The sequence below is a fragment of the Molossus molossus genome, unplaced genomic scaffold (genome assembly GCF_014108415.1).
Source record: "Molossus molossus isolate mMolMol1 unplaced genomic scaffold, mMolMol1.p scaffold_m16_p_3, whole genome shotgun sequence".
Lineage (NCBI taxonomy): Eukaryota > Metazoa > Chordata > Mammalia > Chiroptera > Molossidae > Molossus > Molossus molossus.
The window spans coordinates 54,001,978-54,018,911 of NW_023425366.1; the positions used below are offsets into that span (position 1 = coordinate 54,001,978).

The window sequence follows — 16,934 nt, forward strand, 5'->3', positions numbered from 1 at the left end:
AAACATCCAAATAGTTTCAATGGAAGCAAGCAAAACACTGAATTCCCTCAGCTATTGAAATTGTGTTGTTCTCTCTAGAAGGAGTCTCATACTCTAAGCAATTTTTCTGATTGGAAGAATTTTAACAAGAGAGATCCAATACAATGCTGACGGTGCTGGTCTATTCTGAGGCTGAGAATGTGACCCAGAGCAAGAATAGACAACCCAGTGCACAGAGGTCAGTCAACATGAGACAACTGGAGCCCTGGATAGTGGCACTTTCCAGTTTTCTACCTTCTGTCCACATTTTCCAACCCTTTTATTGTCCCTCCTAACTCATTCTTCTGTTTATTATCATTCTTTTCCTACTCTTTCCTCTTCTTCTTTACTGATATGTAGGCAAGTTACAGGACAACCAGAGGCCTGGTTCAGCCCTCATAAAGCACTGCAGGCTGGAATGTGCTAAACAGTGCTTTAAGGGTAATAACTAAAAGAAAGTATAAATCCGAGTGGGCAGAAGGTCAAGCTCTGTATTTGTTAAATTACTAGAGTGATTAAAAAAAATTTTAAACAGCCCTGGTCGGGTAGCTTGGTTGGAGCATTGTCCTGTGCACCAGAAAGTTGTGAGTTTGATTCCTGATCAGGGCACATACCTAGGTTGTAGGTTCAATCCCTGGTTAGATATATATGGGAGACACCGATCAATGTTTCACTCTCTCTCTTTCCTTCTCTCTCTCTCTGTCTTAAAATAAAAAAAATCATTGGGTGAGAACTAAAAAAAAGTAAATAAATAAAAATAAAGTAAAAAAATTAAAAATTTAAACAATTATTACCACCATCAATGGGACCAGATCGGGTTCATTTTCTATAAATTTAAATCCTGAGTCATTTAATCCAAATAAAAGCTACAGAATAATTGTCTTTATGGACATCTGATTCAAATCTTAAACTCATACAAGTAATATTATTGCCCTATTAAATTATTAATGTTCATGTATAACAGGACATATAAATCATAAAAACAAGTATTAATAATTCATCAGAAAAATAAGTTAAAGATACAAATTTTGAAGAAGAGTTACTGAATAATCATTTACTGAGCATCTTCTATGGACTCGGATTGAAAATATGGCAGTAAATAAACAAAGATGGTCCCTGTTTAATGCAGCCTAGGAGGAGGACACTGGCAATAAAGAAGTAAACAGAACAGACTTCTGGGAACTCAAGGTAATTGTGACTATGTACACTGATAGCTCCCCAACCATCCTCCCAAACTATATACACCAATAATAATAAAACCACACAAATTCCACCACTTCAATGTAACTAGAAGAGAACAATATACACTTGGAATTACCTACAATTAGGAAATATAAGCACCAATTTCCAGCAGAGAGATTTCTCAAGCTCTCACTCTGACCCCTTGCAGAGGGCAAGGCAGGGTCCTGGAGGCAATGCACAGGAGAGGGGAGAGGCGATCGAAAGGCCTAAGGCTGGACTCAAATAACTCTAACAAAGAGAAAGACCACTGAAAGTGCCAAAATACTAGAAAAAGAAATAAGCAAAAAAGTCTTTGTAGACCAGAGCAGACTACAAGAAAGGTACTTAGCAATGTACACGAGATATGAGGAGGCAATCTTGGAAAGGGAAAACTTTGGAGAAGAGGGAAAGAAAAGCAAACGAGAAAGGACCCTATTGGAATCATATGGTAAAGGAAAGGGAAGCAACACAGGGACAGTTAGAATCTTCCAAGACCTAAGAAAATGAAAATACTGAAGGACACACAATCTCTCCCCCACTCTCTCCCTAAAAGAGGGTGTTTTTGAATTAAGAATTTGTAAACCACCACAAACTGCCACACTATCCATTAAATATGAAGGTGCCTGCAATATTCATCTACATAAACTGTCACCAGATAAAAACAGAAAATGATACCCTAGTGTGTATCAGTGGATAAAAACTAAAATCCCACCCAACCAAAACCAACTATGAAACAAGGAAACGCTAGCAGAATCCTCTACTCTGAATTGAATATTCTCAAACAAGCATTAAAAAAAAAGGCTTACGTCAGGTATTCAGATGCTTATAGAAATGGCCAAAAAACTGAAAAACAGGAGAGTTGATTAAACGCTTGATAGAAGCAGAAGAAAATGGAAAAATCACATCAGAAATAAAAACTGAATTATAAGATGCCCAAGGAAAAATAGATTTGAATAAAAATGATTTTTCATTCAAGTATTACTTTAAAAATTGAAGGGAATTTAAGTGAGCTAAAGTAGGGCAAATGGTTAGAGAGGAAGTGATTAAAACGGAAATGGAAGACAAGACATATCAATGTAGCTCCTGAAGAAGAAAAATACTCCAACAGACAGAACTAATATTTAAAAGTTTTATACAAAAAAACTTCCAGGAAACAAAAGAAGATCTGAATCTACAAATTAAAAGGGTCCACTGTGTAGCTGGGAAAACTGACCCTCAGCAATCAAATCTGAGAAATATCCTAAAACTATTAGACTTTTAAAAATAAAGAAAAAATTATCTGGGAATACAAGCAAAATAAGCCCAATCTGTGATGGCCAGAGAATTAGACTGAAATCATACTTCTCAAAAGCAATGTAAAAACAAGGTCCTAGTGCTCACTTTGGCAGCACATACACTAAAATTGGAAGGATACAGACATTAGCATGGCCCTGTGCAAGGGCGACAAGCACATTCATGAAGCGTTCCATATTTTTATATGACTGGCTAACCAATATGCTACACATCTGAAACTAATAGAAATTAGGAGTGTAAACCATATAGAAGATACAAAACAAAAACAAGGTAATGATGGAGTGGCATTTTTAAGAAATTGAACTAAAAAATTATGAACCAAGGATTTTATATCTAGTGCTAAGTCTATTTAAAGAAAGAAAGAAACAAACAAACAAACAGCTTAAACAAGAAAATAGATACCCATCAGCTCTTCTGCAACATTCTACTAGAGGATAAGCTAAATCTAACCAACAAATTACTGTAGAAACGTCAGAAAAAGGACTTAGGGTGATCACTTACCAGATTTAATGTTTATCAAAGACTAAAACAGAGGTTGATGATGGATTAAAAAAAAGAAATGAAAATGTACTTATTCTGACAAGATAGAAACAATGCAACTAAAAATAAGAGAAAAGAAGAAAGAGAAACTCAGAATAACTGTGTTACTATTGAATATGCAATACTTCAAAGTCAAAGAATATCATTAAAAACTAACAAAACAGATAATGAAAGTTTCACTATGACTACAGGTAAACTAGGAGCAGTTTTTAAAGGTGTAAGTTTAAAGGTAATTGCTATAACAAAGCTAAGACCATTTGATATATCAAATGATATAAGAGAAAAAAAAATTACTATAACATACCAAAACTATTACATAAAACAATGAGGCGTTGGGACCAAACAAAAAATTCATATCAATAAACATGACTGAAGAAAAAAAAATATTTTCAGTTTGGCTCACAAAGCACTATCCAACTGTAGGTACACAACACACAAGGAACATTCAAAAACATTGATTATATATTAGGTACCTCCAAAAGTAGCAGTAAGATATCTGAAGCATAAGTATTTTAAGAAGTACTCTGTGATCACAATAACAAAATTATAAAATAAGAAGATCCTTTCACCTAGAAATTAATGTAGGAAAGCCAAAATAATGAGATGGGCTCAAAATAATAAAGGTTGTGATACTTGTAGAAAAAGCAGCAAAGAAAGACATTTTTTAATGCTAAAAACCACAACTCACAATGAAAATATAACAATTATGTTTATGTAGCAAGAGACACAGCAGTCACCTTTATGAAGTAGAAATTGCAGGAGAGGTAAGAAGACCGATAAAAACACACTGATAAGAGACTTTAATATGCCCCCTCTAAGTATAGAACAGATAAAGTGGGACAAAAAAAAAAAAGGTAAGGATATATTACAAAATCAATAAAGAGCATTCATAAAAATTGATCATGTTTTAGATCATGAAAATTATACAAACGAATCCCTGTGATCACAATGCAATAAAACTAGAAATTAACAACTAAATAAAAAAATAAATAAGTAAACGGCCCTTCCACCAGGAAATTAAAACATTTTTTTTAAAAAAAGAATCTCTTGCATGAAAAAAATTAATAAAACCAATATTATAGAATTTCAAGAAATGATAATGATAATGAAAACACTAAATGTCAGCAACTATGAGATACAGTTAAAACAATGAGCAGAAGAAAATCTATAGCTTTAAACACATATAAATAAAAGAATATAAACAAATTGCCCTCTCTCAAAATACTAAAAAAAGAATAAAAAAGTAAACCATGGTAGGAATAATAAAAATGAAAGTAGAAATTCCTATAGTAGAGGATAGAAAAACATTGACACTGATTAATAAATAAAATGTTACTTAAAATAATTTAACACAATAAACATAAATTAATTTTACTTACTCAAGTATATAAAATAAGAAATGATAAGAGTTCCCATTGACTATATTAACATCTAGATGGAAAGCTGAAACAGATTAGTGTCTGCAGAAGATACTAAGAGAGAGGCCCAGATGGTTTCAAGTTCAATTAAACCTTTTTTTTTATTATTATTTATTTTTTGGTTACAGATATTTACCCCACTGGCAACCCCCTCCCCACCAATTAAACCTTTAAACACCAGATAATTTTAATATGGCATATATCATTCCAAAGCACAGAAAATTTTCCAAATTATTTTATAAAGCTAGGAATGCAAAGGGGGTTCAGTACTAGAAAATCCATTAATAGAAACAACCATATTAACAGATCTACAGGTATTAAAAAGGCCATTAAGAAAAATCAACATTCATTCTTGGTAAAAACACTGAAGAAAATAAAAATGAAGGATACTCTTACAACATAATGAAATATATACATATATTTTTGTGTTAAAGCCAGCATTTCACTTTATACTATTAAATACTAGAGACCCACTAAGATCAGAAACAAGATAAGCCCATCAACTGCACTACTGTAGTAGAGGTGCAGATATAATTTCACAAGAAAAGTCAACAGAGGCATAAGAATTGGAAATATAAAATAACCTCTATTGGCAGATTACATGTTAGTATACCTGGAAAATCTTAAAGAATCAATGAAATAAAATGATAAATCTAGCTTAAACAATATAATAATAATTTAGTAAGGTAGCAGGATATAAAATTAGCATGCAGAATTCAACAGCTTTCATACATACAAACAATAATCAATTAAAAGATACAAATGACAGAGAAAACCCCATTTGCATCAGGGTTGTGTTTTTTTTTGTTTTTGTTTTTTTGCAGTGGTATTAATTAGCAACTCAGAAATTACCTTCTGTGCTTTCTAGGACTGACTAAGTAAATACATTGCAGATAATGGGAATCAGATTTTTTTAACATTGGGGAAAGCAGTTACAAATATGAAAAATGAGAAAGGCTATAATGAACTCCAAAGAACTGAACTGCAATGGGAGGTATGAGTATAAATTCAGTTTAAAAAATTTATATATACACACAACACACACACACACATACACACACACACACACTATAGCTACTGAAATGGACATAATGTGGCATATGTTTACTTCTAGCTCTGTTTATTAAGAGGGCCTACACACAATGACATCTCAATAGCAAAAAGCTCGTTCAGTGCCCAGACCTTGGTTTCTAAATACTAATGTTTGCAAAAAAGAAATTTCTCCTTGGAGAAACAGCTACTTCAAGACTGGAGCTGAGAAAATCCAAGATGAGCTTGGAATATCTCGTGTTAAAACATGAAGAAGTTCTTTAAAGAATGATAAAGTCACATCCAAAGGACACTGAATTAAAGGGGTTCCCACTGGCCCAATCTGGGACAACCTGAACATCAAAATACACAGATATACATAGCAACTAAATACAACATGTAATCCTAGAATAAATCCTGGACAAGAAAAACAATTTTTAAACTTTGTTATTAAAAAGATTATTAGGACAATTGTAAGACTTTGCATAGAGTCTTTAGACAAATAACTTTCTTGATTTTGATGATTATATAAGAGAATGTCCTTACTTTTAGAAAATGCATATTAAAGTATTTAGAGGTAAAGGGATATCATAGCTACAACTTATTCTCAAACATTTCAGGAAAAAAATATAGTATATACAGAGAGAGTTCCAGAATAATAAAACAAATATGGCAAAATGTTAACATTTGGGGGATGTGTGTGAAAGGTATATAAAAAATCTTTGTATTATTCTTGCAACTTTTCTGTAAGTCTAAAATTACTTCAAAATAAAACATTTAAAAATTAAGCAAACAAACAAGATCATTACCTATAGTGGTAAGTGTCACAAAGAAAATAAAACATGGTAATATTATAGAGTACCTGGAGTGGGTCAGGGTGGGACCTGCAGAGTGCTTAAGTTGGGAAGTCAGAGAAATTAACATGTGAGCTAACAGCCAGCCCATTTGAAGATCTGGGGGCTTTATTCCAAGAGCACTAAGGTAAAATGCACTTGATGCCTTCAAGATACACAAAGATGATGAATGATAAACATATCAATAATTATTCAGTCTTACAAGTAATAAAAAATAAGTAAAATAGTGAGTTATCCCTTTATTCCCTATTAGATAGCCAAGATGGGGAAGACCAATATTAAATGATTATCTTGCCTTTCCAGATATCAGTTTCTTGGCATGAGAAATTTTAAAACATTAAGTAATTTTCCTTTAAATGTTTATCTTAAAGAAATAAGAAAGGCAAAGATATATGTAAAGAAATTATGATATTATTTATCATAGCCAACATTGAAAATAACATGGATAGCCATCCCTGTAGGAGTATCTGAAGAAAACTGTTAAATCTATATAGGACAATATTATGCACAATATGACATATGCAGCCTATACTATAATGTTAAGTTAGGAAAGCAAGACTTTAAAAATAGTTTCGATGTGTCTCATGAAAAAGAAAGTTATCCAAACAGACAGTGAGGGGGAGAAAATGCTAAATGCTTTGCCTTAGGATGATGGGATTATGGTTCTGGTTTTTTTTCTTTCTGCTAAGTTACATTTTTCTTTCTTTCTTTTTTTTTTTTATAATGAGCATATGTTACATTGATATTTGAAAAAAATCAACTTGGAAATCAGAAAAGTCATATCATACTTTCTAATTTATCCATATCTATGAATCTTCTATCTATATTCATACCTTCAATCCAATTCCATGCACTGCAATTTCGAAAGTTCCTCTACCACTTAAGGAATTTAATGATCCCAATTGTTCTCACCTGAGGATATTTTTCCATTTATCTTCAGATAGAGTTGGGGGGGGGGGGGACATCGATGTGAGAGAGACACATTGATTGGTTGCCTCCCACATGACCCTGACCAGGGCCAGGGACCAAACTGCAACTGAGTTATGTTCCCTTGACAGGAATCGGACCCGCTACTCTTTGGTTTGCGGGCCAACACTCTAACTGCTGAGCCAAACCAGCCAGGACAATGATCCCAATTTTCTAGACTGAACTTGTGAATGAATGTTCAAGGGTGTTGGAACTTTTGATAAACAGATGTTTAAGTGGGAGGAATCAGACTATCAAAAAGGAACTTCTTCCCAATTGGGAAAAATACACGTTATTTCCATGGCTTTGCCTTTCAGAATTCATCCTTAGGTATTCTGAAAGCTTTCCTGTTCTGTTCCAGGTGGGTTGTATTGATAAGTATTTTTGATATTCAGTGAAATAATAGGTAAGAATTGATATTCACAATTCCAGGTGGCAACTGTAATATTCATTTACTGCTCAATGATGAAATACATTTAGAACTTTAATATGAATAAATTACCTCTTGGTTTTTCTGGGACAATATAAATGTATATATTACTAAAAAAAATTTTTTTTAAAGAATTGTTATGAATGGATTGGACACTTGGCTGCCTGAAGCAGTGTGGTCATACAGAAAGAACAATGACTTTGGAATCCAAACAAATTTAGGCCTCACTACTTTCTAGCTAAGTGCTTAATTAACTTGTTAACACCTCCAAAATCAAAACAAACAAACAAAAAAACTAGACTAAATTCCCCCCCTTTTTTCCAGCCCTGATTGCATGCTTCACATTTTAGTTCTATACCAGGATTTCTCAACCTTGGCACTACTGACATTTTGGGCAGGATAATTCGAAGTTTAGCAGCATCCTTGGCTTTGACCTACAAGATATCAGTAGCATTGCCCTAGTTGGGAAAATAAAAAATGTCTCCACAAGTTGTTAAATGTCCCCTGGGGAACAAACTGCACCAGGTTGAAAACCACCAATTTATACAAAGGATTAAAATGTAGAAACATTTAGTAGGGCAAACCAAAACTAGTGACCTACTTTTTCCCAGGCTACTGAAAGTCCGTGATACTCAAGGGAAAGGGAAATATTCATTTCATGTAAGGAATCTGTTTTCTTTATGAAGTCTCTCTATTGTCAGAGAATGTGACTGTCTCCATTTAAATATAGGTTGAACAGCCCAGCCGGTATGGCCCAGTGGATTGAGCATTGTCCCATAGACTGAGAGGTCCTGGTTCAATTCCTGGTCAGGGCACATGCTCACGTTTCAGGCTCGATCCCCAGTAGGGGTCGTGCAGGAGACAGCCAATGGATGTTTCTCACATCCATCAATGTTTCTCTCTCTTTCCCTTCCTCTCTAAAACATCAACTAAAATAAATAAATAAATAAATACATATAGGTTGAAGAAGTTAGCCTATTCAAGCCTATGTTTCCTTGTTGACTCATATAGATTAAATGCATAATACAAATAAAGTGCTTAGTGCAGTGTGTCTGCTCATAGTAAATACTCCAAAAATGCTGGCCATTCTGATTATAATCCAGGTACTTCTTCCAATCCTGGGCTTTTAGGTCCTGCTTATCAGCTCTTATCCCAAATTCCTCACTCTATACATATATTTATTTCTACTGCAAACCCTAAAGTGGTCCTTAAGCCTTCATGAGGTAGCTAACCACGGGAGTGTAATAAAAGTTTCTGAGTTGGCTGGAGGAGACTTTGGTTATGAATTTTGAAAAGTCTTCCTAACTATGGTTGACTACCAATGACACAGAATATATGTATATAAATTTGAAGCATACTACTTATGCAGAAAAAGGTAAAATTAATTAGACTGAAGGAAAAAAGCACTAACTTGATTTTCAGTAGGGCACAACTACTGCTTTATTTATTTATTTATTTATTTATTTATTTATTTATTTATTTATTTATTTTATTTATTGATATTAGAGAGAAAGAGGAAGGGAGAGGGAGAGAGAAATAGAAACATCAAAGAGACAGAACATTGATTGGCTGCCTCCTGCATGCCCCCCACTGGGGGGCCCACAACCTGGGCATGTGCCCTGACCAGGAATCAAACCAGCGACCTCTTGGTGCATGGGTTGACGCTCAACCACTGAGCCACACTGGCTAGGCCACAACTACTGCTTTAATTTATACATTAATTCAATGTTAAAATATGAGCAGAATTTCTAAACTGAATAAAATTCATTTGAGAAATTTTCTTTAAATTCAAGATATCTTTATGTTAAAAGTAGAACTTTCTAACGCAATTTTATGAAGGAATTTATAAATGACTACCTATGATAATCGTAAGCTACCTAGATAAAATTATCAACTAATTTTTGAAAAATCTAAGATTAAACATGAATCAGAAGTCCTGGAAAAGAAAAATGACCAAGAATATACAAAATGGAGTTTCAGAAAAAAGTCATTACTATGTGAAAGAATGACTGATGCCTCTCTATGCAGAAATAAACAAACATTTCATTATAGCTCACCTGTAGTTTCTGAGTCAGAGAGTCCCTCTGTTCTTGGAGTTCTCTGGCATTATCAATTTCTTGTTTTAATCTTTCTATTTCCTAGAAAAAGTAAAGCAATATCTTTAACAACAATATTTAAGTGATATCAAGGAAAGAAAAGGCCCCATTTTCCCCTGAAATTATTGTCCTAGTTCTTAAAAAAAAAAGAGTTAAAGAATATTTCCTTTAAATTATTTGAAAAAGGTAAAAGGATTAAGCAAAAAGAAAAACCTCACAAACAGTACAGTGATTACCAGAGGGAAAGCGGTGAGGGAGATAGGAGGTAGAAGAGGGTAAAGGAGGAATAAATGGTGATGGAAGGAGACTTGACTTGGGGTGGTGAACACACAATACAATATGCAGATAATATATTATAAAATTGTGCCCCTAAAACCTATTTAATTTTATTAACCAATAAAATTTAATAAAAAAATAAAGAACATTCCTTTATACTGACTTTTAGAGAAGTGAATTCATCTTTATAGGCATGTTGTCTAGTGCAGAATAATCTTAAGAAATAAGCAACAAGTCTAATGTGGCTTTGGTATAGCACTGCTCAGAAACAATCTGAACATTTTAAGGTTGTTTCAAGTTTTGTGGATGTAATTCTTCCCTGGAATATTAAATCTTTTGACTGAAAACCAGAGAAAGCAACAGCTTGTAAAATTCATATAACTTCTAATAGTTTTCTGTCGATTGTATGAATGCATCTCTCATACAGAAGACAACAAGCAGTATCTCAGTTTGATTGCCTCACCATAGTTCATAACAACAGAAACAAGGATAGGGAAAATATAAATAAGGTTAATATCACTCAAGAAAAATTTCATGCTAAAAAACCCACACAGCCATACCTTATTCCATCAAGTACATAGACTCTAATATTTGCACACATATTTTAGCTAGATTACAGATGAGTGACAAGTAGCAAGTACCTCTTCCTTCACTTTCAGTGTCTCTTCCAGTTCTTGTATTGTCTGATTTAATTCTGTCTTATGGGTATGCACTGCATTTGCTTGGCTACTAACACATTCAAGCTCAGTCACCTAAAATCAACAAGAACTCAGGTTAAATTATATGACAATTTCAAATAATTCTTACTGAAGAGATAACAGGCCCTTGATATGTGAATAATGAATTTTGAATCAATATATGGAAACCAATTTTGAGAGATATTAAGATGAAGAATAAAGAGAGTAGATTCTTTAAAGTTGTGAATTTAGGGCATAAAAGAGCAAAGGAAATAACTATTTACATGGCTTGGTCATGAAAAGAATAGGAAAACTTAAGTGATTAATGACAGTAGAGAACCCTTATATTGAAAGTATTTTAAAAACTTCTTCTCAAAACACTTAACATCAGATAGAGCCGTCTGCCCTCCATCTGTAGCTTTCAAATTTAATTGAAAACTGGCCTTCCAGAAGTGAGAAAATTTTCAAATACGTTTCCAAACTGTAAGAGAATCTGGAAGAAAAGATATGCTTAAAATACAACTTAAATATTCCATACTAGAATACTTCATATTAATAGTGTTTCTTATGGCAAAAGATAGTTCTTCCATCAATACAAATTTACTGAGCACCCCCAAACAATATTAACTTTTAATGAGCACTTGCTATTTTTGAGAGAACAGAGAAGAGCTTTATCCCTAAAAGTTATACCATCTCAAAACAGTCAAAATACAAAGAAGTCAACACACAGTCATACACACACACACTCATCACAGCTCTTTACACAGTATAGGATCTGTTACATTTGACTGACTAGAATACAGTAAATTCTAGACTATTTAGGAAATAGATCAAATCTCTCTCACATTTTCCAAATATCAAATTAGTAACCACATTCTGTCACTTTCTACCTTTGTATTCCTATTCTAACAGCCTTGTGCAAAACCTTATCATCCAAACCTAAACAAAAGCAATGGTTTGTCAGTGGACTTAACAGTAATCTTTGTCTACTTTTTTGTGATATCAAGGAAAAAGAAGGCCTCATTTTCCCCTGAAATTATTGTCCTATTTCTTAAAAAACAACAACAAAAAAAGATTTAAAGAACGTCCCTTACCTCTGAAAACCATTCAGACCTCACCAAGCCCTCAACTCTCAGCTCAGACTGCACTTTCTCCAGAAAGCCATTCCTGTCTACTCAAGTGCTCAAGGCTCTCCTGTGCTCTAGTCCACAGAACAACATCTATTAAAAAATCTGGGGAATTACTTCCTTACTGTTCAAGATATATCAGTTTCTTCATCCAATTAGATAATAAATTCCTTATAGGGAGTTCCAGTTCTGATAATAGAGTAATTTTTATTGGATACAATTGCAAATTATGGGCAAAATGCAAAAATCAACTGTTTGAAGACCCTGGTAAGTGACAAATTGGACAAAAGACTGAAAGAAAGCATTACATTGGGTGAGATTCATATTTACACATCTTTTTGCCTGAAGGCACTCTGCAGTCTGGCTCTATTGCTTGACTAGAAATCAAACAAAAATCTGTGATCTTATTTCCCTGAGGAGACTGAGAACTTAGGGATGTCTCAGAACAGCTAAACGGCTGGAAATTGAGGAAATGGTATGAAAGAAAGCCCCCAAATAAGCATTTAGATTTCCCTCAAAGTTTTGGCTGATCCCTGAACTGAACATGCACAGATAAGAATCTAAGGAGTCCAGAGAGGGTGGGAAAAGGCTGAAAGGTTGAAAGAGCTACGCTGTGGTAGTGCTCACTACAGAGAAGGGACTTTGAAGTGTGAGTTCCATAAACCTAGAGGACCTTGGTAAACACCTCAAGCTTTCCACTGAAACCCCTGAAAGGTTATTTATTAAAGAAAAATATGTCCCAGGACTAAGAAATTCACCTAGGTTTAAGGGCAGAATTGAAATAAACTGACTAATGAAATATAAATCCACTCTTCCACAAATTCTAAGTAATTTAACTGTTTGCTAAACAAAAATCAACACTATGCAGAGGAAGCTAACAATCTATGGGCCCTGCAGCATTTCACTAACAATGTCCAATATACATCTAAAAATGACTAGACACAAAGAAACAGGAAAAAGGCCCTGGCAGGCATGGCTCAGTTGGTTGAGCATCATCCTGTGTACCAAAGGGTTGTTGGTTCGATTCCCGGTCAGGACACATGCCTGGGTGGCAGATCCCGGTTGATGTTGATGTTTCTCTCTCTCTCTCCGCCCCTCCCTTCCTCTCTCCCCAAAATCAATAAAAACATATTTTAAAAAACAAACAGGAAAATGCAACCTGTAGTAAAGACAAAAATCTCTCTATAGACATATATAAAAGCTGAGAGAATGCATTACTACGCCTGTAGTACAAAAATGCTAAAGGAAGTTATTCAGGCTGAAGGGAAAATGATACCTGATAGAAATTCAGGAAGGAAAGAACACTAGAAATTATAAATATGTGCATAAATAAAAAGATTCTGTTTCTTAAATTTTCAAAACTTCAGTCAACTCTTGCCCTGGCTGTTGTGGCTCAGTTGGTTGGAGCATCATCCCATGCACTGGAAGGTCATGGTTTTGATTCCCAGTCAGGGTGCATATGGGAAGCAACTGACAGATGTTTCTCTCTCTCCCTCTCCCTTTCTCTCTCTCTGAAGTCAATAAAAAAATAAAAATAATAAAAATAAAATTCAATCAACTCTTTAAAGCAAAACTCTCTTACAGGCAGGAATTACATAAAAAGAAGATATAAACTCCTCAATGAGTATTTATTGGTTTATGAGTTAATTGTCAAAAGTTAATTTTTTATTGTGGTAAAAACATGATATAAAATTTATCATCTTAACCATTTAAAGTGTACAGGTCAGGTGCCTCATTAGCACGGTAGGTAGCACATCAGTCTCATAAAATGTACAGTTCAGCAGTGTATAGTATATTCATGGATCTCTAGAACTATTCCATCTTGCAAAATGAAAACTCTATACTCATTAAATAACAACTTTCCTCTTCCTCCTCATATTTAACTTTTATATTTAGGGTGGCATGATATTTTTGCAGGTTTATTATTCTTCCTCCTGTCTCTATTCCATTTCTATCTTACTTCTCCTGTCATCCTGGTCCTATCACACTCCTCAAATTGTGCTCTGGTATGAAGCCCATTTCTTATAGTCTGTGGAGTTCACTTCCTGGGCATCCTTAAAGGGAAATTAGTGGTATTTGCTTCCCGTAGTGTGAATGCATATGCTTTGAATTTTAAAAATTCTTTGTAAGTAATTGTTTGGTTTTCTGATGTTAATGGTGTTGGGATTTATAATTTTTCTTTTTCTACCCCATATTTCTATTACAAACGTCTATAAAATTTTTTCTTTAGTTTTCAAATTAAAACAACAATAAAATGAAAGCATTAACTCGGTGAAATTACATATCAATTCAGTAATTGTACAGAGTATGCATTATTATTCCTATTTTATAGATGAGAATACTGGACAGAAAGAGGGGAATAACTTAGCAAAGGTCATACAACTAATAAATGACAGAATAGGAATTTAAAATTAGATTTTTCAGTTCCAGAAGGTGTATATTCTTTATTCTCATTAAACTGTAGAAAACATTTTTTTTTTTTTTTTTTTTTGCTAATCCTCCCCGAGGATATTTTTTTTCCCCTAATTTTTAGATAGAGTGAAAGGGAGGGAGGGGGGGGAGAGAGAGAGAGAGAAAGAAACATCATTGTGAAAAAAACACATCGATTGGTTGTCTCCCGCATGACCCCCACCAGGGCCAGGGATTGAACCTGCAACCCAGGTTATGTGCCCTTGACTGGGAATCAAACCCTCTACACTTCAGTCCACGGGCTAATGCTCTAACCACTGAGCAAAACTGGCCAGAGCAGAAAACATTTTTCTTAACCAATAAACCTACATATAATACAATGAAAATAGATGTTCTGACAACCAATGAAAATCTCCAAACGATGTCCCTGTGCTGAGCCTACATGTGAATTTCCTCTGACCAAGGAAATCTGCTAGCCATAAATTCCATGGACAGCAGCCCTGAACTTACCCGCTTGTGCAGACGTTCTGCTTCCTCTTGATATGCAGCAAGTTGCTGTTTCCATTGTTTCACGTTGGCAGTAGACTCCAACAGGGCTGCAGTGAGTTTGGCATTATTTCCTTTGAGGGTAGCCAGTTCAGCCTCCCAATGTTTGCTGATTGCTGAACTAAAAGAAAAGAAAACTCGATCCATTATGCTGAATATTATTACATTGAAAGGACAGCAGTACTCAGTTCCATTATTTGGATTATAGTCCATGAATGTTCTCCGGACTGCAAACCGGTGCTCTAACGGCTGAGCAAAATCGGCCAGGGCTCCATGAATGTTCTAAGGAGACAACCCAAGAAGAATAAAAACACAAATACTTCACTGAAATGTTCCTAGTGAAGAAAACCTAGCAAGTGAAGAAATATAAAAAACATCAAAGTAGTAGGCTTAATGTGGAGAACTTTTATTCACTCTGACAGATACAGTTATTTACAGAAGAGTCTCTATTCATCCTCTTATGAGGAATAAACATTATAAATATCTGTGAAAAAATATCTATGAACAAAACCTAACAATGAAAACCTATTTTTCAAGAGCATCACAGCCTGAAGTACAATTTCATTCCTTCATATAAAACATATGAGGATGCTTCAATGCTTAAATAAGTATTGGGACATGTAATATAATATTTAAAATTATTATTGATTTATTACATCTTATTCAAAAATTTTAAATGCCCCAAATAAAAAATTGCTGCAATAAACTGATTTCAGGTCATATGACAGGCTAGACCAAGAGAGTAATGATTTAATTTCTGACAGAATTCCAGTGTCACTGATAGAACAGGACTTAAAGCAATCACATGTCTCCCCATTTAAAGTTCTACTTGATAAATTTCCCAAAGTTAAGTATTTCAACCAGGACAATTTTCTATTACAAAGACAATCCTATTAGTTGGGAAGAGCCCTTTCTTGATAATTCCTTTCTTAAATGTTATAATGAAGAAAGAATTGCCTCCTTTGAAAGGAAAAGGTGGTTTCTCTTTCTCATTATTGAACAGTTTATTCCTATTAGTGAAATTCTACTAACCTCATCTCGTTAACTAACTGGTGATGATAATAGCTTTCCTTAATCAGTATTTTGACTTTTGATGTCATCTGCATCACAGAACAAATGTTTTGATAGACTGATATTTTATAGTAATATTAATATATATATATGTTAAAGAAAACACAGTTTCTATCATCACGATTTCTAAAGCTCATCACGAATGATAAGGCATACAGCATTACAAGATAATTACTGTGGTATTCTTTCCAAAAATGCATACCTCTCATCCCAATTATGAGAAAACATCCTATGAACTCAAACTGAGAGGCATTCTACAAAATAACTGATTGGTACTCTTCAAAAGTGTCAAGAAGAGAGAAGACTGAGAAACACAATGGAGGAGACTAAGAAGAAATAATTAAATACAATGTCTGATCCTGGGTAGGTCCTAGGACAAAAAAAGGGACATTGGTGAAAACTGATATCTGCAGTTTAGTTAGTAGTATTGTATCAGTGTTAATTTCCTGGTTTTGAGAATTATATTAGTTATGAGAGATAGTAACATTAAAGGAAGCTGGGTGAGAGGTATATGGGAATTCTCTGTATGTTTTGTAGCTTTTATTTGTCTAAAATTAATTTAAAATAAAAAGTTTTTAAAAATTCAAAGTTTACTGAGAAAATTTCATTGAAACACAAAAGAACAGTATCAAACAATTAGTTATACTATTAATTTAAAAACCCATTTCTATCCTTATAAAGTTCTTTTGTTTTTTTAAAAAAAAATTAAAAAGAAAATTAATTTTGAATATTTATTTCTAAAATCCATTTGTAAAAAGTTTTGCAATTATAAAGTAAGATTACCCACCTTTTATAGCAGGAAAAAGAACAAAAATTGTGGCATTTTGTACTTTATTTTTCTAGGTTTTATTTTATAGGTTATAGGGAGCAAAGCTCATTAAGAAATTGAGAACTCAGCCTACTTCACAATTATTTCAATAATTATTTTTGTGATCTTGGACCACTCTGTCAACCACTTTGATC

The 16,934-nt window shown here is 33.8% G+C and overlaps 2 protein-coding genes and 1 non-coding gene across 8 annotated transcripts in view; 1 reads left to right on the plus strand and 2 right to left on the minus strand.

Moving 5' to 3' along the window:
• Positions 1 to 16,934, minus strand: part of MTX3 (metaxin 3) — a 760,898-nt gene that overhangs the window by 263,295 nt on the left and 480,669 nt on the right. The window lies entirely within an intron of this gene.
• The window catches only part of HOMER1 (homer scaffold protein 1), a 122,216-nt gene that overhangs the window by 4,541 nt on the left and 100,741 nt on the right, over positions 1 to 16,934 (minus strand). For all 6 annotated transcript variants that reach the window (XM_036279105.1, XM_036279102.1, XM_036279104.1 and 3 more), the window contains exons 6-8: positions 14,865 to 15,021; positions 10,783 to 10,893; positions 9,827 to 9,907 (exon numbers count right to left, since the gene is read on the minus strand). In XM_036279105.1, coding sequence (XP_036134998.1) covers positions 9,827 to 9,907; positions 10,783 to 10,893; positions 14,865 to 15,021 — 349 coding nt within the window. The remainder of the gene's footprint in view (positions 1 to 9,826; positions 9,908 to 10,782; positions 10,894 to 14,864; positions 15,022 to 16,934) is intronic.
• LOC118642982 lies at positions 2,612 to 2,714 on the plus strand. The gene has a single exon (XR_004961888.1). It is a non-coding gene; the product is annotated as a U6 spliceosomal RNA (small nuclear RNA).